The sequence below is a fragment of the Schistocerca gregaria genome, chromosome 2, assembly GCF_023897955.1.
Source record: "Schistocerca gregaria isolate iqSchGreg1 chromosome 2, iqSchGreg1.2, whole genome shotgun sequence".
NCBI lineage: Eukaryota > Metazoa > Arthropoda > Insecta > Orthoptera > Acrididae > Schistocerca > Schistocerca gregaria.
In genome coordinates, this window is record NC_064921.1 from 89,656,018 (window position 1) to 89,678,530 (window position 22,513).

The following is a 22,513-nucleotide window of genomic DNA, read 5'->3' on the forward strand; positions in this document are numbered from 1 at the left end:
CACTCTGTAGTGGAGTGTGCGCTGATATGAAACTTCCTGGCAGATTAAAACTGTGTGTCAGACCAAGACTCGAACTTGGGACCTTTGCCTTTCGTGGGCAAGTGCTCTACCAACTGAGCTACCCAAGCATGACTCACGACCCATCCTCACAACTTCAGTTCTGCAAGTACCTCATCTCCTACCTTCTGAACTTCACAGAAGCCCTTCTGCAATCCTTGCAGAACTAGCACTCCTGGGAGAAAGGATATGTGGAGACATGGCATAGCCACAGGCTGGGGGACGTTTCCAAGATGAGATTTTCACTCCGCAGCGGAGTGTGCACTGATATGAAACATCCCAGCAGATTAAAACTGTGTGCCAAACCGAGACTCGAACTCGGGACCTTTGTCTTTGGCAGGCAAGTGCTCTACCACATGAGCCACCCAATCACGACTCACGATCCACCTCCCACAGCTTCAATTCTGCCAGTACCTCATCTCCTACCTTCCAAACTTCACAGAAGCTCTTCTGCATTGGTCAGTTCCAGTTATGACTCGTTAATACTGTAATCATAGCAGACTATGAGGCGCTTCAGGCCAGAACCCTGTGACTGCTATGGTCGCAGGTTTGAATCCTGCCTCGGGCATGGATGTGTGTGGTGTCCTTAGGTTAGTAAGGTTTAAGTAGTTCTATGTGTAGGGAACTGATGCCCTCAGATGCTAAGTCCCATAGTGCTTAGAGTCATTTGAACCATTTAGCAGACTATGTTTTTCATATTCTTGTGTGGGCTGTGGAATGGTTTTCTCCACTGGGGAACAGTGACAGCATGGGGGTGGTCTGCCCAACGGCCAGTATGTCGTGTTCCATTAAACACCTGCTCATTGATCACACCATTTGCAGTCATACCAAGAGCATAGGAACTGGAGTTGCGTGATCTTCTTGAGTGAGAATCTGAGTAGTGATTGCAGATGCACCTCCATATGATGAGAAGTGGGAACACGTAATGCATCCTAGAATGTTGCTGAACATGATAGTTTTGATGGTCTAGGTGTAAGGGTGTGGTAAGGCATATTGTTGCATGGTTACTGACCTCCGAATCTATAAACATTTCTTCACCATGTGCACCTTTTCAAGAGTGCATTCAGCTCTGACTTCATTTTCATGAATGACAATGTGTGACCATATGAACCGGTGCACATGAGGAGCTCTTGGAAGATGAGGATATTCAGCGAATGTACTGACCTGCCTGTTCCACCAACTTAAATCCCATAGAGCACATTAGAGATGCATTGGGGAGAAGTATTGCAGTATGTTCAAATGTGCCATTGACCCTCCAGCAGTTGTCAACTGAACTGTGCTGGTGGAGGAATGGAACACCCTTCCAAGAACTCCTTACCACCCTTCTGTTCAGCATGTTGTAGAGCATGAATTGCTGTCCGTGGCGATAACACACCCTTTTAAGAACCATGCATGCATGTCCTAAGCAACTTTGCATTGTGATCAGAGTAACATAGGTACTGCAATATCATATTTATCTGCTGATACCGGGCAAGTGACTTTCAAATAAAATGTTTGACCTGTACGGGAATATACATTTTGGATGTATTGAGTACAGGTTGTAGACGCGTAGTTGACGACATATGGAACTTTGAGTCTGGCTGTGAGTCATGCATGAATAGCCAAATGAGGCGACTGCTCATGATAGGTGGGAAATCGGGGTTCGAGTCCCAGTCCTGCACAAATTTTCGTTGTCGTCATTCCATTCTGCAGGCAATGGTAGTCCACATTCGCAATTGCGATTCATTTAAACTATTTCATAATGTCTGTAGTCACCACAGTGCCTGTTCATTTGGACATTCATTGTTGTCAAAAAGTACTTTGCTTTGTAGTCAGAATAACATAGGCACTGCAATATTGTATCATAAGTTGTGGCGACTTCAGTGTCATTATTGTTTTTGAATAAAAGTGTCATTTCTTTTCATCTCATTGTGTAATGTTACTAATAATCTACAGTTACTAATAATCAAGTGTCTGAGTATCAGCCAGCTATACTGACAAATAACGAACTTATTAACAAATTAATTTTTCAGAGACTAAGTCCCATACTGCTTGCAATGTAGAAGAACTTTAACTTTGCTGCCTTAATCTCTGACCGTTGACGTCATCAACCACTAGATGTACATCGAGAACCAGGGGCTCAAGGGTGCAACAAATTGATAAAATATTACTATACTGAGTGCCATGATGACTATTTAGCAACAGCATGATGTCTTGTGCAATGGCACGGTGGGTAGTTATAGGGGTGGGTCCTACCCATATGCGCGTGCTGCTAGAGCGACTACAGCATGCGTACGGGATTACCACATAGCATCCTGCTATGGATGCTATGTCCCTAAGGGGCTCTGTAAGTGCCAAATATTGGAGCTTCCAATGACTAGCAAACCCCTATCCCCGCGTGCCTGTTCCGATCCTGCTGAAGGAGTGTCCACTCACAGGGTGAATGGGTGGGGCCAGATGGCTAACCTCCACATTGAATCTGCACCTTGAGCAACGTGAACATATTGCAGTATCGGCAGAACCCCTTCATGGGTATGCTGTAAGATACTTCGGCAGCAGAGTCCGTGAGAAAAACAAGCAACACCTGGGCAGCAGTCTGAAGATGTGTAACCAGCCAAAAGCATGTTCAGCTGTTCACTAACTGTGACCCACTTCTCCTTTGTCTGCATGCTGTGGACACATTCTGTCCATCCTAGTACTAGTAGCTTAATAATTAACCATAACAGCACACAGAGAAAGTTAATATTTAACGTGCCACTTTCCTGGTGTGTTTCAAATGGAGGCAGTTGCCTTACTGAGCTGTGTAGCTGGCCATTCAAAAGAAATGACAACTGCATTACAGTCCTGTACATGTTCATGCAGTTGAAAATCGTTGTCACTGAATGAATCAGCGAGTATGCTCAAAGTGGAACAATGAGTGGCTATAGAAAGTAATGCTAACAATGCGCCATCACAGCTGCAAGGCAAGGAGTGGGTTTTGCAGCCTTATCGTTGTACCCGAGGGCAAATCAGGTGAAAAAATATATCAAACCTGTAGGCATGAACCATTGGACTGTGGTATATTGAGCTGATCTGCCTGAGGGAGCCAGCAACTCTCTCGAATAAATGCATCTCAACTACAAGCTCATCAACTTGGTGGAAAGATGGCTTGCAAAGAAAAGATAACATGTTATCACTAAAAGGCCTCCTGCAGTATAGTGGAACAGAAATGGTTCAGATCCCATATGGAATAATTAAAAAACCCTTGCACAAAGTTTCTGGCAGTTATGTGCTAAAAGGCCATTTCCTCTACAATAAGGACAATATTTGTGTGTGTCATTGGGTTACAACATGCTTTTCATATCTGGTGCCTAATGAAGCAGTAGACAAATAGGGTCTTGCAGATCTGATCACACAGATCTGCCAGCCATTACTCATTTATGCAGATTTTTTTCTTCTTCTACTCCAAAAAGGTTAGGCAGTTGCCTACTTCAGCTTCTTATTCCTTCTCATTATAAAAGCACAGTGGTATGGGAGACCAGTTGAATTTCTGGGAGAGTCACGGTGTGACCTGCAATGAAAATTGGACTTCTCCAGGCACTCAGTTCATCAGTTTGAGCATCCACAATTTCAGACCTTTCTGTCAGAAAACATGTTGTGTAATATGATATAGATAACTGCTGATCCAGCCCCAAGAGTACACATGTGATTATAGGCATGCAAGGCATCCGCTTCATCTGGTATTTGAATCCACAACATTTTTTCCTTGGTTGTGGATCATCTTGGGGACCACAATAGATGTTCCTTTACAAAGAAATTTCTTTCCTACTTAAATTCATTAAATAAACATAAATCAATGTCATAAAAAGAAGTAAGTTGCAAATACAAGCTCTCTAGTCACTATCTCTTACCCAAATTCAGTTTACAATCATACAAAATAATTCTACAGATTCCTGTCATTTCCAGCATCATGGCTGAGTATTCGATACACTGTATATTCCTTGTCATCACCTTCATGTGCCATACATTGTTCAAATTAGTTACTTGCCCATTTGTCTTCAGTGTGCAGCAGTGAGCAAGAATTCAACCAATCTAAGCGTTTTCAGAGAAATGTCTAAATTTTTGAAAATTGCATCTACATGTTGATAAGGATGTATTTCTTTTTTTCTTTTTTCACCAGCACTTCAAGGATTGGATATGGTATACAGTAATTACAGTTTCATATTTAAATCTACCTCCAGCGTGTCTTATATGTTCCTTGAAAAATGATCACCCCATAGAAGGATATACTGTTAGGTTTTATAATCTGGACCTCACCTGTTTAGCGACAGTAAGGGGCTACTATAAATGATTCATTCATTTCAGAGCTCTAAATTTTCCAAAGTACTGCATGAAAGAATATACTTAATGCATGAATAGAACAATGAACTCACAGAGTTTGGATTTTGAACCCTAAAAATGTTTTATGAATGCTCCTTTGGCCATATGACACATGTCCATGTGGTAGTCATGTTCCTTTCTTACCTTATGCAGTAACATCCTGTCAATGCTCATCACAGTAGCGTTGATACATTATCTGAGCTGTTTCAGTGTTCTGTTCAGTGGGGGAACATAAACACTATTCCTAATGAACCCCAAAGGAAAAAGGCACAAGGTGTTAGGTTAGGGGACCTAGGAGGCAAAGGGCATACAGCTTTGTGTGTGACATTGCATGGAAGACAATAACCTTCAGTGAATGTCTTTCATGTGCCAGAACCTATTATTTATATGATGATACTTTTCCATAATTCGTTCTGAATGCATGCAGCGCTGTTGTATAACAGATAAAGATCTCGCATATTCCATCCACCGTACAAAAACTTTTTTCTTGCTTTGTTGCCATTAGTCAAGGCACTGCACTCAGAACATGAACTGATGGGTGCAGTGCAAATTCGGTGAGTTTATTGTTCCATTCATTCTTCAGTGATATTTGTTCATGTAACACTTGCAAAAAAATTTAGAACTTTGGAAACGAGTGAATAGTAGCCTTGTATATTCGTAATAATGTCAGGCTAATATATCAATTCAGTTACCTTACAGACCTCATTTCAGCTTTCTTAATCTTTTGAAAGAGTGAGTAGTAATGAAAATAACTGAAGCAGGTGGAAACAGATATTAGGAATTAAGGCAGTGCAAAAGTGTTAAGCTTTTTATTTGTGTATATTCATCTTATTAGATGTTAGAAATAAAAATAATAATAATGATGATGACAACAACAATAGAGTTACAAATAGCAACTTTTATGTTTATGTATGTTAATGTTTGTTTACACTAGTGATTTTTTTCAGTAGCTATTCTAACTCTGTAGACAATTCTGTTACTTTCTGTTCATAGGAAGGCCTTCATTCAAGTACCTGGTACTAAATGGCAGAAATACATGCTGATCCTGTTGCCTTTGGGTACAAGGCATATTTTGAAAACAGTAAAATGCACATATCTCATGAAATGATATGTGAGGAGAATAAGGAACAACACATGTTTAATCCAGATGTAGGTATCATAGTAATTCCAGATTGCAATAGAGCTTATTGTACAACTTTTTAGGTTTTGTGTGTGTGTGTGTGTGTGTGTGTGTGTGTGTGTGTGTGTGTGTGTGTGTGTTTGTTTGTTTGTTTGTTTATTTGTTTTTTATACATTATGTGTTTTATTTTATGTTCATAATTAGGTATCTTCCATTTGACTGCCAAAACATAAAATACTGTTTAGGTACTCATTTTGTGATAGATCCTGTGACCTAGGGGTTTCCAGTCACGTGCTGTACCATTAGACCATCAAACTTGACAGAGAGACAATTAAAAATAGATACTGATGACCATGAGTTCCTTTTCTCAAAACAATTCATGCTTAATCTTAGTTTTAATCTTTGATGGTTTTGTTATTCTTTCACCGCATATTTCTTTTTTTCTATATTTGTATTTTTGGTATTGCTCCTCACAAAAGGAATCTGAATATTGAACATTTACAAGCTGATATTAAAAAAATTAATTGCAAACTGTAAATATAACAAAGTGAATGTAGAGAAACATACTTTGATGGCTACTTCCCAGTCAGCAGTGAGAGAATAGAAATGGGATATAACATAAAACCTTTTGCTCCAGTAAGGTTAAAAAAGCCACACTAATTAAAACACAAATAACCAAAAGAAGGTAATGTAACAACTATACATCAATCATATAAAGTATCAACACAATTTGCAGAAAAAATCTACATAAGTGAATTCTTTGAGAGAATAAGAACATACACTATTATTTGTAACCTACAGTGATTCCATTATTTATCTGGGTCAGAGGAGAGAGACCAGCTTGAAAATTACAAAAATTAGTAATTATATTTATCAATATTTGATAATTATGGGCTTTGTCTCCTCTTCTCTATATTGTGATTTGTAACCACTCTGCCAGATTCTCGTGTTTTCATTTAGTCTCTTTACACCTTGAACTACCTTTCTTATACTTATTCTTAGCATAAATATGAGTCCCAGTTTGTCACAATTTGTTTCCTGTTACTGGTATCAGGGAAAATCTTTCATGTTCAATTTTTAAACACTCTTTATCCTATAAGTTATTTCTTCTTTTTTTATATAGAATAAAGGCTTATGAATGCCAAGAATTTGAGTGTATTTGTTCTTTCTGTCTACCTATTTAGTTTATAAATTGCTAGGGGGCTGAAAAATTCGCATTTGCGATAAATGCAAACACAGAAGCACATTCACCTGAAGATGCAATTTTATGTAATAAATGCTGTTTCATAGCAAATTGTGTACAAATGAAATATTTTGTCAGAGATAGTTTGAAATAGCTTAATTGTCTGCATATAAATATTGAAAAAGTAACCAGGTTTTGGTTACTGATATTAGACAACATATAGTGCTGTCCAATTTTGAAATATAATATGTGTAAGGTCATGTTTGCAATATAAAGAGCACACCTATGCACATGTACAATGACATATCAATGCACTCATAAGTTGTATTGAGGATGCGTGTGAAATGGTGGGTGGTTGAACGGTCTCCATACATACTGAGTAGGGCAAAGTAGAAATTAACTGTAGGACTGAGAACAAAGAATTGTGTACATTTTTTGCTACCTAAAGGCAGTATATAAAAATTGTGGACTTATTAATTGGCAGTTTTACGTGTGGAGTGTTTTGAACTATGGGTGTGTAAGATACCAACAGAGGTCATCCCAGGATTACCACATTAATGATGTTGCCAGCCTCGGCAGACAATTGTGTGGTAGCCATTACAAAATATTTATTCACTCTGCTTTGCTTTGCATTGTGTATAACACATTATTTTCTTTTCATGTTTTAAAATGAATGAAAAGACTATTCCTGACCCATCAAGGGGTTCAAGTATGACTCTCAAAACACCAGAAGGGATCAACAAACTGCATCTCAGTTCTGCTTTCGCAGAAATACATCATATGGGCATAGGCTGGCCGACCTGTGAGGGGAAGGCTGGACTTGTTCCCCTGCACCACTGCTCATCTATTGAGTGTGTGAAGTTTTTGTTTGTTTACGGTAGCTGCTGCCTGTTATGTTATAGTGTCCACAGTGTAGTGACCGCGTGCAGTGTCATCCTGTATAGTGTGAATAGGATTATTTTCAATTCTACTTCCAATTTAAGTATGTTGTCAGTTCCATCTTTACATTAGATCAGATGAACTTTTCATTCCAATTTATCCATAGCGAGGAGATCCTCTGGGATGTGGAACATGTCAGAAAACAAGAAACACAATAAATATTAACAAAATAAGAAGAGATATGCTGATGTAATTTCCACAGATCCAAAATGAAATTGCCCTACGTTTAAAAGGATATAAAAACTTGTCACTGAATTGTTAAATGTCCAATACACTTAAGTGCACATGATAATTCTTAGGCTATTGTAGCCAGGCATCATCAAATAAAAAAATAAAAAAAATTACCACACATATTTACAAGGATCACCTTACTACTAAAAATTTTTACAGGAGGACAGGTTCTACACAATATTCACATTGTGTGATATAACAACATATATGCATCAGTCAGTTCTGCTAAGAAATTCATCACTAGAGTAGAAGGAGTTGTCCAGCAATAAATCCTTTAGACTCTTCTCAAACTGAACTTTATTATTAGTTAAACTTTTTATGGCTGGTAGCATGTTGAAAATTGCTGAATAGCTTTCTGAACCAAAGTAAATGACATTAAATCTTTGTGAGATTGTTCTTATTTCTGGTGCTGATTCCGCGAGCTGTTTGTTTGGGGTGGGGGAAGAGGTATATTTTTAATGACAAATTTCATTAAGGAATAAATATACTGGGAAACAGTAGTTAGTATCCCCAGTTCCTCAAACAACTCTCTGCAGGACATTCTTGAGTTCACACCACAAATAATATGTATTATATGTTTAAATGACCCCAGAAAATAATCCCATATGATATTATGGAATGAAAGTAAGCCTAGTGCACTAGCTATTTTAGTTTTTATTGCCTTTGTGTGACAACATTCATGTAGCAAAATAGAGAGTTGCTCAGAAGCTTCAGCAGTTTTGTGGTGTGCTCCTCCCGGTTAACTTTATTATCAAGCTGTAATCCCAAGAATTTAACACTGTCAACTTTTTATATCTGCTTGCCATCACATTATAGGCATATAGAGGCAGGAAACCTTTTACAAGTTCTGAATTGCATATGGTATGTTTTTTCAATGTTTGGTGACAGACAGTTGGCTAGGAACCATTTATTAATGTCCATGAGAACTTCATTTGATTTACTATTTATTGCAATGTTTATATCATGTGAAAACAAAACAGTGTGGTATCTGGCAATGTTTCTGGTGCAAAGGTCATTGATATACATAAGAAAAAGGAAGGGCCTTAAGATGGAACCTTGGGGGACACCACATATTATAGTTCCTGGTTGAATGATGTCTATAGCTTAATGCATCTCTCTTGCCTATTGACACTCTTTGTTTTCTGTCAGAGATATAAGATTTGAACCGCTTTGCAGTGTTTCCTGTTATACCATAATATCCTAATTCACTTAAAAGGATATTGTAATTTAGACAGTCAAATGCTTTTGACAGATCACAAAACATACCAGTAGCCTGTAATTTAATGACAAATGAATTAAGTACATTCTCACTGTGTGTGCAGATAGTGTTATCAGTATCGGAATCCAATTGAAATCCGAATTGTGACTTGGATAGTATTTTGTGGTCAGTTGGTTAAGAAGGTGATTGTATATTATCTTTTCTAAAGTTTTTGAGAATATGGGCAAAACTGAAATTGGACAGAACTTTGATGATATATCTTTATCTCGTTTTTTATACAAAGGCTTAATTTCCGCATATTTCAACCATTCAGGAAATGTTGCACTGATAAAAGAGTGGTTACACAAATAACTTAAAATATCACTAAACTCAGAGACACACTGTTTTATCAACAATAGTCTGTAACATTGACATGTATGGGTCGTATGGCCCACAAAAGGGCTGTGCTGTGCTGTTGGTGCTTACATGCTACAGACTTGAAATCAGTGAGTTGGAAAAGAAAAATAGTGTCAAGAAACACTTTAAATCAGAGAAGCGTTCCGACATTCTGTGCACTGGGGAGAAAATGTTTTTACTTCTGAACAGAAACAATCATTTGCTGAAATTTTAAATAATGCCAAAGAAAAGAAATCCAGAGACTTTTTCGTTGAAAACTGTTGAAATTTCTGCAAAATAAAATATTCCATTCAGAAAGCTGTTACTATAGAGAATAAAAACTATTTATTCTCTTATTTATTATTTTATCTCCAATAGTTGTTTTTTAATTTCCCTTTTTTTCTCTTTTGCTAGGAATTTCATCTTTAAGCATGTATCATGACAAACTTTTAAATTTGTGTGCTGGACAATAACGAAAACCACTCAAATGTGAGTAGGATTCACACCCTGAGGGTTCTGTACTAGTGTAATTGTGTATATAGGTAAAGAAACTTCCTGGCAGATTAAAACTGTGTGCCGGACCGAGACTCGAACTCGGGACCTTTGCCTTTCGCGGGCAAGTGCTCTACCAACTGAGCGATGTATATAGGTAGTTAATCTGTAGATTTTGATGAGTGAGTTTGTGACTGAAAATGTGTGTCATGAGTGACCATACCTTCCGATTGCATTGACTTAGAAGCTTGAATTTTTTATGCCATCGAGAGACTGTAGACACTAGTATTTGGCATAAATTCCAACTTAATACCTATACCTGTACCTCTGAGAGAGGTGTCCTGACAGACAGATGACAAATTAATTGTGTAAGGGTTCCATTTTTGCTTACTGACGTATGTAACCCAAAAAGCGCATGCTCATATGCCAAAAATAGATGCTACATTTTCATTTCCTTACAAGTTGCAGTATATGTGCTAAAAGCTTTTAGAGACTCTAATTTAAGTTGATGATTATGCAGATGCTGTAGCTAGATTTCAGGTGCTAGAAGTGAAAATACTATTGTTGCAACTAAAGTACACCCATATTGAGAAGAAACATAACACCTTGAACGACTTGAGATAGGACGTTCATATTCACAGGACATGTCCATTAGTATTTGTTCTGTAGAAATGATTAGCATTTTAGTCACCTCGGTTTAGCATGTGTCCTGTGGCCTAGTAGGCACAGAGTCCACCATGGGCTCTGATAACTTGTTTCATGCTTGACGCCATTATTGACGCGTACAAGGCAAGAACGGCGCCCTGTGATATAACTATACTTGCTGCATTCAACTAGTTCCAAAGTTCATCTGCACCTGTCGTTTCATCATATCCCACACATTTTGATTGGTGACAAGTCTGGTGATCTGGCAGGCTCGGACAAATGGCTGACATCCTGTGACACCACAAAGGCATGTGTTCATGCGGCAACATATGGTCATGTTTTGTCTTGCTGTATGGTCATGTTTTGTCTTGCTGTATGGTCATGTTTTGTCTTGCTGAAAAATGACATCTGGGGTGTTGTGCAGAAAGGATGTTTGTACAGGTCACAGGATGCATTCACATAGGTCACACTGGTAATAATGTTCTGAACATGCACCAACTGCATGCCGCACCATAAGGCCTTGAGTGGGCACTATATGTCTAATGCAAATGCAGTCATTGTGATGCCACTCTCCATGTCTGTGGTGATCCAGAATGCAGCCATCATTTTCACACAAAAAGAACCTGGATACATCTGAAAACCCTTTCTGAAACCATTCCTCCACCAGTGATGTCATTCCATACACCATTGCCATCTATCATGTTTCTGCAAATTTGTGGAAGGTACATTCATCAAAGGTGGTGGAAAAGTGGACTATGTGCACTTAACCCATGCTGTAATGAATGAATAGTGATGGAGTGTCATCCCTGATAGTGTACGATGTGTTACACTGTTCCACTAGAACTCAAAAGGACACAGATATCTCCTGCAATGCCGTTCCGATGAGGTGTCGATCTTTTCGGGAGGGGGGGGGGGGGAGTCTAGGTTTTGCAGCTTGACCCATCTCATTGTGTTTTATAGCCTTTTGTGAGCTATTCTGCACACACTCGTTGCACTGCCGAAACACTTCGTCCCGCACGAGCAGCAGTTTCCCAGATCGATGCATCACTTCTCTTATGCCAATTATGTGCCCTCTTTCAAACTCACTCATTTGACTTAGTTTCATGCATACATCTGTAAGGCATCCTCCATGTCTGCTCAAGTCATACAGTTCCATTACCCTTGGTTTGTAGCAACAACGAGAGTGGCAGGCACACGTTACCAGCAGTTGGTATTACGCTGCTATGTCAATGTTGACCTTGAACCCACCAGCCAGCATGTTTCAGATGCTAATCATTTTTGCAGAATGTAGTACTGTACATGTCCCGTGAATATGAATGCCCTGTCTCTAGTTGGTCAAGGTGTTACATTTTTTTCTGAATATGAGTGTAAAAAAAAAAGGCTCTTGTTGAAACACAACATAATTTGGGAAATTCATGGCCGCAACAAACACTGAATGAGAATGAATGATGATATTTTGCCTTCTTAATACTTTTCCCTTCTTCCATTTTAAATGTAAATCTCAGTAATTAAATTTTTAATAAGCAGATTGCCTGTCTACAGCTTTTGTCTCAGTCTATTACATTTTCATCAGAAAAGGCATGACAGTGTTTTTAGTGTCAGGTGCCACTTGCTGTGGAACATCTGTTTGCATTTTGAGCAGTAGTTATTTGACAACAGTACATAATGCAGGTCCTTCCAGGAAGCTACCCAGTCTAGAATTGTTGTTGACATCTGCCTCCACCAAATGTCGACAGCCAATGAGATTGAATCGCCTTCCGGGTGCCTTGCAATGAGTAATGCTGGATGGTGATAACTGCTGTACTCCAGATTACACTGTCTTCTGTGGTAATAAAATTTCATTCATTGATTTCTGTAGCAAGATCTTGTGAGGATCACCATACCAAGCTACCTTCAAACTTACCACTGTGTCACAGACACTTGTATCAATAACTGCCTTCATTCTTATAAAATTATGCAAATTGTTAGGCTTTGTACTGCTTTGGGTTCTTGCCTTCTTCTAGTTCTTCGGTATTTCAAGATTGATTAAATTCATATTAGTGCATTATTGAATAGTGGTTGTAATTGGTATAATTGTCACTTCAATAAAAAGCAGTTGACATTTATAAAGTGAGACTCTGTGACAAAAGTCTACATCTTATTTACTGCCTAAAGAGGAAATGAAGTATGTGAATAGATAACACTCTAGGTTCAAGGTAAAAGGAAAGAAATAAAGTAAGTTTGTCCAAAGATTTAGATATGGTACTCAGAATGTGGCTGTTCCATTTATTCTGTTATCAGGTTCCATGGGACCATGGAAGTAAAGCTGCTTAACTGCGGAACATATCAGTACACACTTTACAAAATACTGATAGCAAAATTGATAAACAAAAGAAACTAAAGAATTAGTAAAGCATGAAAGAAATTGTGAGAGAGTGTTGCAAGGAACTCCCGTGCAGAATAGAAGGTGTGTCGAGCAAGGAAACCTCCCAACGTCGATTTGAAGACTTGTGGTTTATTACTAAGTTTGTCTCAGTTCTGCTTGAAGTCCATTGAAAATGAAACCTGCTGAATAGTCCATACCTTTCTTTACAAAACTTACAGGAAGAGTTATTCAAGTACAAATTATTTTTCTGTTGTATCTTCACTGGGGAATAATAATAATAATAATAATAATAATAATAATAATAATAATAATTTTTGTGGTCTCAGTCAAAAATTGATGAAATTGGAAAGGGAGGGCGAAAATTTCTCAAAAAAATTCACAGTGAGATTAATGTAAATGCCACATGGGTTAAAAGAAAAACTGCTGCCCTATACACACCTGTAGACAAGTTCGCTGATGCAATCATAGGAGATAGTTGAAGTTTGTGGTCACATCTGTGGAACAGATAACACTAGGTTAACTAAAAAGGTTTGTACTCAATATAAGAAATTCAAAAATGCAAAAATCTCTTGATTAGAAGAAACTAAACAGGACTTATGAGAAATGAACACTACGGAAGATACCATCTTGTTGATCACACATTCACAGAGAAAGCTATAAAGATCTCTGGGAAACAATGGACAGGCATATGCAGGAAACAACACAGATAATTCATGAAGAGATTTTGGTAAGAGAAGAAGAAAACAAAACCACCAGATCAAAGTAACAAGTTCAAATGTGCTCTTTAATTGGTCATAACAAAGAAAGAAAGAAGAATAAGTTCGTATAGATCAATGGCCTGGTACATGTTGAAAGACATTGAACTCCTTCTCAAAGACTTTTGTGTCCCTAACCAACCCCAATAATCCTCCCAACAGAAGCAGACCTACAGTTTAACCGGATTCTGAACCACATGTCATTCCTGGCAAATCTTCACATTATTTAGAGGTGAAGGGCAAGTTAAAGGCAGACAGAAAAATATACTGTTTCAACCAGGATTCAAGCTGCAACCTCTCAGTCTCCAAGCATGTGCTTTACCACTAGGTCACCAAGTCCAACGCTGAATGAATGTTGTCAACAATGATTCTTACGACTAAGCATACATATGGTGATGATAGAGATAGAATTCTGAGACACCTACACAACAGCCCCTGTGTAGTTCAGTAGCTGACACTGCAGAACTGCCTGAGTGCCTTTTTCTAGGCAAGCAATTTTCTTATCCGATGCACAGAGTTGATGCAAAGTATGCTACAACAGAAGATAGTAAAGTGAAAGCAATGTAAACAAGCCTTTTCATTCTGATGTCAAATGTAGTGGATGTTATTTTATAATAAAGATAGCAGCATTGTCTCTGCACAAGATGTTGAATGTTACAGTGCACTGCAATTTCTTGCAGTTGAGCATTAATCTGTTCTTTAATAACCACATAGCAATTGTACTGACTACCCTATTAGTTATGCTCCAAATATGGCACTTTTTAACCAGTTTTTTGTTCTGCTTCATTGGTTTGTAGCATCTTTCATCCCCCCCTCCCAGGGAAAACATCAGATAGATGCTTTAACTAACAACAATGTTTCTGTTGTTATGTCCAATGTAGAGACAAATTGGATTCAAGATCCTCTGACATTAATAATAAAATGCCACTTGCAATGTCTTCAACAATTTTGATTGACATCTGTGAGTTGTAATACCTGTTGCCACATGTGCCTTCTTAGTGACTGACACAAAAAAAAAAAAAAAATCGAAGAGATAGTTGTAGCTCATTCAGAATATGGCTGGAATTTGAATTTAAATTGGTAGTATTTTAGTACATGGAGTTAATTATATGTGGTCCATCGCAGAGGCTACCATACACCACTACTAGTCGTTTCCTTTCCTGTTTGACTTGCAAATAGACTGAGGAAAAAATGACTGTCTACTAGCCAACATATGAGGCCTAATTTCTCTCATCTTATCTTCGTGTTCCTTAAGCAAAATGTACATTGGTGACAGTAGAATTGATCTGCAGTTGGCCACAAATGCCAGTTCTCTAAATTTCCTCAGTAGTACCTCATGAAAAGAGCATTGCTTTCCCTTCAGGGACCCCTGTTTGAGTTCGTGAAGCATTTCCGTAATACGTGTGTGCTGATTGAACCTATCAGTATGAAATCGAGCAGCATGTCTCTGAATTGTTTCAATGTCTACCTTTAATCTGATATGGTGGGTATCCCAAACACTTGAGCAGACTTGAAAATTTGGTGCACTAGCATTCCCTACGCCATCTCCTTTATTAATGAGCTGCGCTTTCCCAAAATTCTCCCCATTAAACAAAATCGAGCAGTTGCCTCCCTGACTCTCAACCTGATGTGTACATTCTATTTCATATTGCTTTGCAACATTATTCATCAATATTTAATTGATGTGACAGCATCAAGCAGTGCATTATGAATGCTGTTTTTGAATGTTATATGATTGTTTTTCCTACTCATCCCCATTAACTTACATTGTTCTACATTTAGAGAAAGCTGCCGTTCACCATACCAACTAGAAATTCTGCCTAAGTCATCTTGTGTCCCCTTACCGTCATTCAAGGACGACACCTTCCCATACATCACAGCATCATCAGCAAACAGCCATAAATAGCTGTTCTACCAAATCACTTCTGAGAATAAGTGCTTGTGATGGACAGCCACCATTGAGGACTTTCCATTGAGTTCTATTACTTCCAAAGTCTTTGAGCCACTCACATATCTGGAAACCTATTCCATATGCTTGGACCCTCATCAGCTGTCTGCAGTGGGGTACAGTGTTGCTTCTATCCATGGTTTGTAGCATATAGTGATAGAAGGGCAAGTTTAGTTTCGCACGAGTGGCACTTTCTTAATCTACACTGATTTCTGGGCAGAAGCTTTTCTGTCTCAAGAAAATTTGTGATATTCAAACTCAGAAAGTGTTCAAGAATTCTGTCGCAAACCAACCTTAAGGATATTGGTCTGCAATTATGTGAGTCTGTTCTTTTACTTTCTTATCTTCAGGAGTCACCTGCATTCTTTTCCATTTGCTTGGGACTTTGTGCTGGATGAGAGATTCATGATTAATGCAGGTCAAGTAAAGTTCCAGTGCGTGGAGTAAATTCTGCAAAACCTAACTGGGATTCCATCTGGACGTGGCAACATATTTATTTTCAACTCCTTCAGTTGCTCCTCTATGCCAGGGAAGGTTACTTATATGTCCTCCATGTTTGTATGATCTTCCTGCATGAATGATTTCTGAAACTTTGACATTTAAAACTTCATCCTTCGTTTCACTGTCTTCTATTGCCAAACCCGACTGGTCAAGGAGTAAATGGACAGGAGCCTTCAACCTGCTTAGTGATTTTACATATGATCAGAATTTTCTTGGGTTATTGGCAAGATCTTTTGCTAAGGTATGACAGTGGCAGTTTTTGTACGCTTTGTGCATTGATCTTATGGACACATGAATATCTGACTTTACCTGTCAACATTTGTGCATTCTTTTTTGGACCGAGAGTGCAACAATCTCTGTTTCCTCATCATTTTCTGAATTTGATTATTGAACTATGGAGGGTGTTTCCAGCCTTGACCCACTTACTTGGCACATACACGTCCAAAGGACCATGTCTACATCCATCATATTGCAACTAAATTATGGCCATTCACTGTGTGAGTGGGATGCTAGCAACTGCTTGTCCGCTTTCTTCAGCATAAATACTTTCCTAGCCTTCTTGGAAGTCTTATTAACTTTAGTAACCATCATCACTATGATAATATCATGATCTCTAATCCGTGTCTCTATACCGACACTGTTGATAAGGTCAAGCCTATTTGTAGCTACTGGGTCTGAAATATTTCCTTTGCATGTAGGTTGTCGAACTAGTTGTTCAAGGCAGTTTTTGGAAAACATGTTCAAAAGTACTTTCCAAGGGTATCTGCTCATACCACCAGCAGTGAATCCATAGATGTTCCAATCTATACTTGATACATTAAAGTTGCCTCCAACTAGTACTGCATAATCTGGGTGTTTTCATGCTACTAGGCATAGCGTTTCCTTGAATGGTTCTACAAGTGTTATGGCGAAATCAGGTGCCTGGTAAAAACATCAAATAATCGACTTGGCTTACTACTCATGTCCAGCTAATGTCACAGACAGATTCAGTTTTGTTCACAATAGATATGATATTTTTATTGACAGCGCTGAACACTTGCTCTGCTATGACATCTAATATGTCGCTTTGATATATGTTGCATGCCTTACTAAATATTTCGGAGCTTTCTACTTTGGATTTCAGCCAACTCTCAGTTATGAGAGGAATTTGAAAATGATTGCTTTCCCTGAAGAGCTGTAAGTTCAGAAACTTTATTTATATTTCAGTTCCAAGAGTGATTTAAGTGTGACAACTTTTTCCTGGAGGGCAGTAAGTTCAGGAACTTCATTATGAATACTTTGGCAATTTATAATTAAAACTTTGACAGTCATATTGTCTCTACTTTGTGTGCACAATCTGATTTCGCTCTCTGCTGGCGAGTGTTTGTCAGAGGGCCTCAAACTACAACCTAGCCTAAAAAACCTCCATGTGCACTCCTGAAGTACTTTGCCACCCGAGTAGCTGCTTTCTTTGTGTCCTGTGCTCTTGGTCTATCAATGAAAGTTGTACAGTTCTTGACCCCATAACACAGGTCTAGAAATCTGTAGCCAAGGTCTTCATAAAATCAAAGGAGCCTTTGGTTCAGACCACCCACTCGGATCCAAGCCAAAGGACCCTGATGAGTTCTAGGAACAATGCTGCAAATTGTAAGCTCTACTTGCACCCTTCACATGAGGCCAGCAGTCTTCACCACTTCTGCCAGCTGCCCATATGAATTGAGGGTGGCCTAATAGCCTAAGTGACAGATTTCATTGGTGCCGATATGAACCACAACTTGCAGACATCTGCACCCTGCCTGCTTGATAGCTGCAGGCAGGACCACCTCTACATCTCAGATGGGGGCCCCCAACAGATGTACTGAGTGCACATTGAACCCTGGACACTATTTCCCTAAGGAGCTCCACAATTCACCTAACGTTGGAGCTCCCAATAACTAGTTAACTCCTCCCCATGTATGCCTGCTTGGACCTGCTGAAGGAGTGACCAACTATCATCTCACAGGGTGAAAGGGCAAGGCCAGCTGGCCAGTATCCACACTGGCTTTCTGCCCTGAACATCCTGCAATTTGGCATGCAGTGAACATTGATTCCCTGCGACAGGTATAGTGCAAGGTGCCTCGGCATCAGGTCTTTTGGGTGAAATGAGTGACACCTGAAGCATCCCATATAAGGTGCCAGGTGCTCCACTGCCGCTATATCCAGAGGCAGCAGCCTGGAAATGGCTGACCATGCCTACAACCACCTTTAGCAGCTTGCGAACTGTGGGCAGTTCCTCCTGTGACCACACAAAACATGCGCACATCCTATTCCTCCAGCTAACTTAAGGACTGAAGTATGAAACCAACAGAAAAAGCTAAATGTTTGGTTTGCTGGTCTCCTGGAGCTTCACCAGTGGAGGCTAGCAATTGACTGAACTATGCTCCGTGGTTACTGGTCTACCAAAACAAACAAATGACCACTGCACTACAGACAGTGAGAATGTTTTTGTTTGGTTACAAAACTGTGATACTACACCTCACAAATACAGAAATACACAATGAATTTATGTACTTAACTATGTGAGTTCACAAAAACACGCAAAGAATTTAAGAATTAATATAACGGAAAAGCTGCATACCTTACTTGCTAATCTCCCAGTGTTTCACCAACGAAGACTGACAACTGACTCAAAACTATTGCAGCAACACCCAAAACTCAACTCATGGTTACTGTGAAAACTTGTAAATGTTTTGAACTTTACTTGAAAGTTCTAACAAAACACTGTTTTTCTTATTCTTAAGTCTTCATGCATGGCCAACAGGCCTTACGGACGTCTAAATGTAAGCATAATTTTGTATAGCAAAACACTGCTCTGTTGATTGTTTAATGTGCTTTATACATTTCAAGATATCAATTTACTTTTTATTTTGTCTAAAATTTTGTTCTTTAATTTGTGAAATTTTGTTTTTTAATTTGTGTGAACATAGTTCAGTAATATATAATAATAATAATAATAATAATAATAATAATAATAATAAACTGACGTGAGCAATGAGTTACTCTCCATTATTATTATTATTATTATTATTATTATTATTATTATGTTGCACCTTGTTGTGTTGGTGAATGTGCTTTTCTTCCTTTCCTCGGATTTCTATACAAATCCGGTAGAGGGAAGGCATGGAATTAGATATTGAAGAATTTATGGAGGAAAGGGGAAAGATCCACAGCTAAGCAATAGATTTCAGAGATATATTTGAATTTGGAGGAAATGTAAATTTTCATACTCAGCTATAACATCTCTAAGTTTCCTCCTCATTTTTAGGAGTAAAATAAAAAATTGCATAAAAACATATTGTTGCTGTTGTTATCTTCAGTTCGAAAAGTTGGTTTGTAGCAGATCTCAAAGCTACTATATCTACACCTACATCTATACACTGCAAACCACCATGAGGTGCACAGTAGAGTGTACGTCCCACTGTACCAGTTATTAGAGTTTCTTCCTGTTACAATCACATATGGAGCACGGGAAGAATGATTGTTTGAATGTCTCTGTGCATGCAGTAATTATTCTAGTCTTATCCTCATGATCACTATGTGAGCGATACACAGGGGATTGTAATATATTCCTAGAGTAATTATTTAGTCAGTTCTTCAAATTTTGTTAAGGAACTTTCTTGGGGTAGTTCACACACACACACACACACACACACACACACACACACACACACACACACACGCACACTTAAGGAACTTTCTTGGGGTAGTACACACACACACACACACACACACACACACACACACACTCCCCTCCAGCACTAAACTGGTGATTCCTTGATGTCTCAGAATGTGTCCTATTTCCCTATCTCTTCTTCTGGTCATGTTATGCCACAAATTTCTTGTCTCCCCAATTCTTTTCAATACCTTCTCATTAGATACACAACCTACCCCTCTAATCTGTAGCACCACAATTTGAAAGCTCCTGTTCACTTCTTGCCTAAACTGTTTGTCTCCTATGTGTCACTTCCATACGTGGCGAAAACATAGGTTTGCCTTTCCTTAACCTAACTGGTAAGAGAAGTTGGAGGGTTAGTTCTGCCTCATGTGTTCCTTCATTTCTCCCGAATCCAAATTGATCTTCCCCAAAGTGGGCTTCTGCCAGTTGTTCTGTTCTTCTGTAAGGAATTCATGTTAGTATTCTTCAACCATGACTTTGTAAACTGATAGTTCGGTAATATTCACACCTATAAACACCTGCTTGCTGTGAAACTGGTATTGTTATATTCTTCTTGGAAGTCTGAGGGTATTTCACCTGTCTTGTTATTATTATTGTCCTGAAATCTGTGGAAGAATATTTTATTAATGTATAGGGGAGCCATTTTTTGTCTTTGTTACAGTGATATTTTGCATCTGATCCAATATTTACTTTTTACTCATTAACAATCTGTTTTTATGTTGTTTTCCTGCTGTAGTAATACTTCTGCATTTTCATAAAAATTAAAAAAAAAATCAATGTGTTGTGTGGTAGTAGCTTAATACTGTTATTTATTTTCTATTGGGTTTAAATTATGATACAGAAGATATTTTGTAAGACCCATTTTCTAGAAAAAAATATAATATACCGTATTTACTCGAATCTAAGCCGCACTTTTTTCCGGTTTTTGTAATAAAAAAAACCGTCTGCGGCTTAGAATTGAGTGCAAAGTAAGTGGAAGTTCTGAAAAATGTTGGTAGGTGCTGCCACAAGTATCTTCTGCCGTCGAATATATGTAGCGCTACACCAGCATGCTTTGCAGGCACAAAGATAAAAAGCTTTTTTTCTCTACCCCGAGTTTCAACCACTGCATTTTCACACATTATCCAACGAAGTAAATACAAATTCCGTATTGTTCATCTTCAAATGTAGCAGCCTTTCAATGTACTACGAAAATCCGACTGGCAAGACAGTTTGGGATGTTTGTGAATATGGCCAATTCTACGTTCTGAATTTTTTCCTTCCTGTGACAAGAGATTATTGCTAATAAGAACTTTTATGAATTGTGTATCACATGCAGTATTCTCTTCACCATAAGAATAATACGAATGCAAACATTTTGCCATGTATTCCTGCGTGTTTCCTGCTGTCTCATTTAAATCCTGTCTTCCTAATAAATTACGAAACTAGAGTGAGACAATAGCAAACGCGGAAGAATATACATATCATGTCATGTTTATATTCGTATTATTCCTATTCTGAATAGTGAAACAGTCAGAAATGATGCACTGCAACTGACTAGATTTTTAAACCTAAGATGACTCTAATTTCTGTGCAGAATGTAATGTACTAAAGAGCCGTCTGCAATAATTTTGAAACGTAGAAAAATTTTTGCTAAACTTTCATTCAGAACATCTGTCATATGCAGTCTATTATTTGATTATTGTTGATCATTATCAAAGAAAGCGGCAGTGTAACAAACAACAAATAGCAGTCTCTTGCCATTGTTTCGCTAATGAGACGATTCCTCTCTCTATTTTTTTTTACTTGTAAGTGGCGATAGCGTGCACAAAAGCAAGCCATGCCGCGAGCAGCAACAGGCCATAAACACACATTATCAGAATGTGACAAACAATGCATGGCACAGTACAACAATGCATTTTGAGCTTAGAGAGACGAAAACACCTATAACAAAGAGAACGGCACTTATGAGATAAAGAAAAGTAAGCAATCAATTCAAACCAGACGAAGCACGTGAGAAAGGCTCTCTAGTATAAATACGGATGGAGCGCCTGATGCATAGCAATGACTACATGGTAAAGCCTAACTGCTAAGTTTACCACACACACCAAACTACTGTAGCTGTATCGTCATTCATTCGACTTAAATTGTCTCATATTACAATGGACCAACTTTGTTTCGGTTTGGAGGTGCGGTCTAAAACGTTTCTCCCCCTTGAATTTCAAGTCTCAAATTTCAGGTGCGGCTTAGATTCGGGAAAATTTTTTTTCCTTGATTTCGAGTCTCATTTTTCAGGTGCGGCTTAGATTCGAGTACAGCTTAGATTCGGGTAAATACGGTAAACTTATAACCTGCCAGGAAGTTTCATATCAGCGCACACTCCGCTGCAGAGTGAAAATCTCATTCTGGAAACATCCCCCAGGCTGTGGCTAAGCCATGTCTCCGCAATATCCTTTCTTTCAGGAGTGCTAGTTCTGCAAGTTTCGCAGGAGAGCTTCTGTAAAGTTTGGAAGGTAGGAGACGGATACTGGCAGAAGTAAAGCTGTGAGTACCGGGCATGAGTCTTGCTTTGGTAGCTCAGATGGTAGAGCACCTGCCCGCGAAAGGCAAAGGTCCCGAGTTCGAGTCTCGGTCGCGCACACAGTTTTAATCTGCCAGGAAGTTTCAAGTTT

The 22,513-nt window shown here is 38.6% G+C and overlaps 1 protein-coding gene across 2 annotated transcripts in view; it reads left to right on the plus strand.

Annotated features, from left to right (window-relative positions):
- The window catches only part of LOC126336392 (guanine nucleotide exchange protein smcr8b-like), a 103,833-nt gene that overhangs the window by 1,522 nt on the left and 79,798 nt on the right, over positions 1 to 22,513 (plus strand). For both annotated transcript variants that reach the window (XM_050000067.1, XM_050000068.1), the window contains exon 2: positions 5,389 to 5,544. In XM_050000067.1, coding sequence (XP_049856024.1) covers positions 5,419 to 5,544 — 126 coding nt within the window. In that variant the 5' untranslated portion in view covers positions 5,389 to 5,418. The remainder of the gene's footprint in view (positions 1 to 5,388; positions 5,545 to 22,513) is intronic.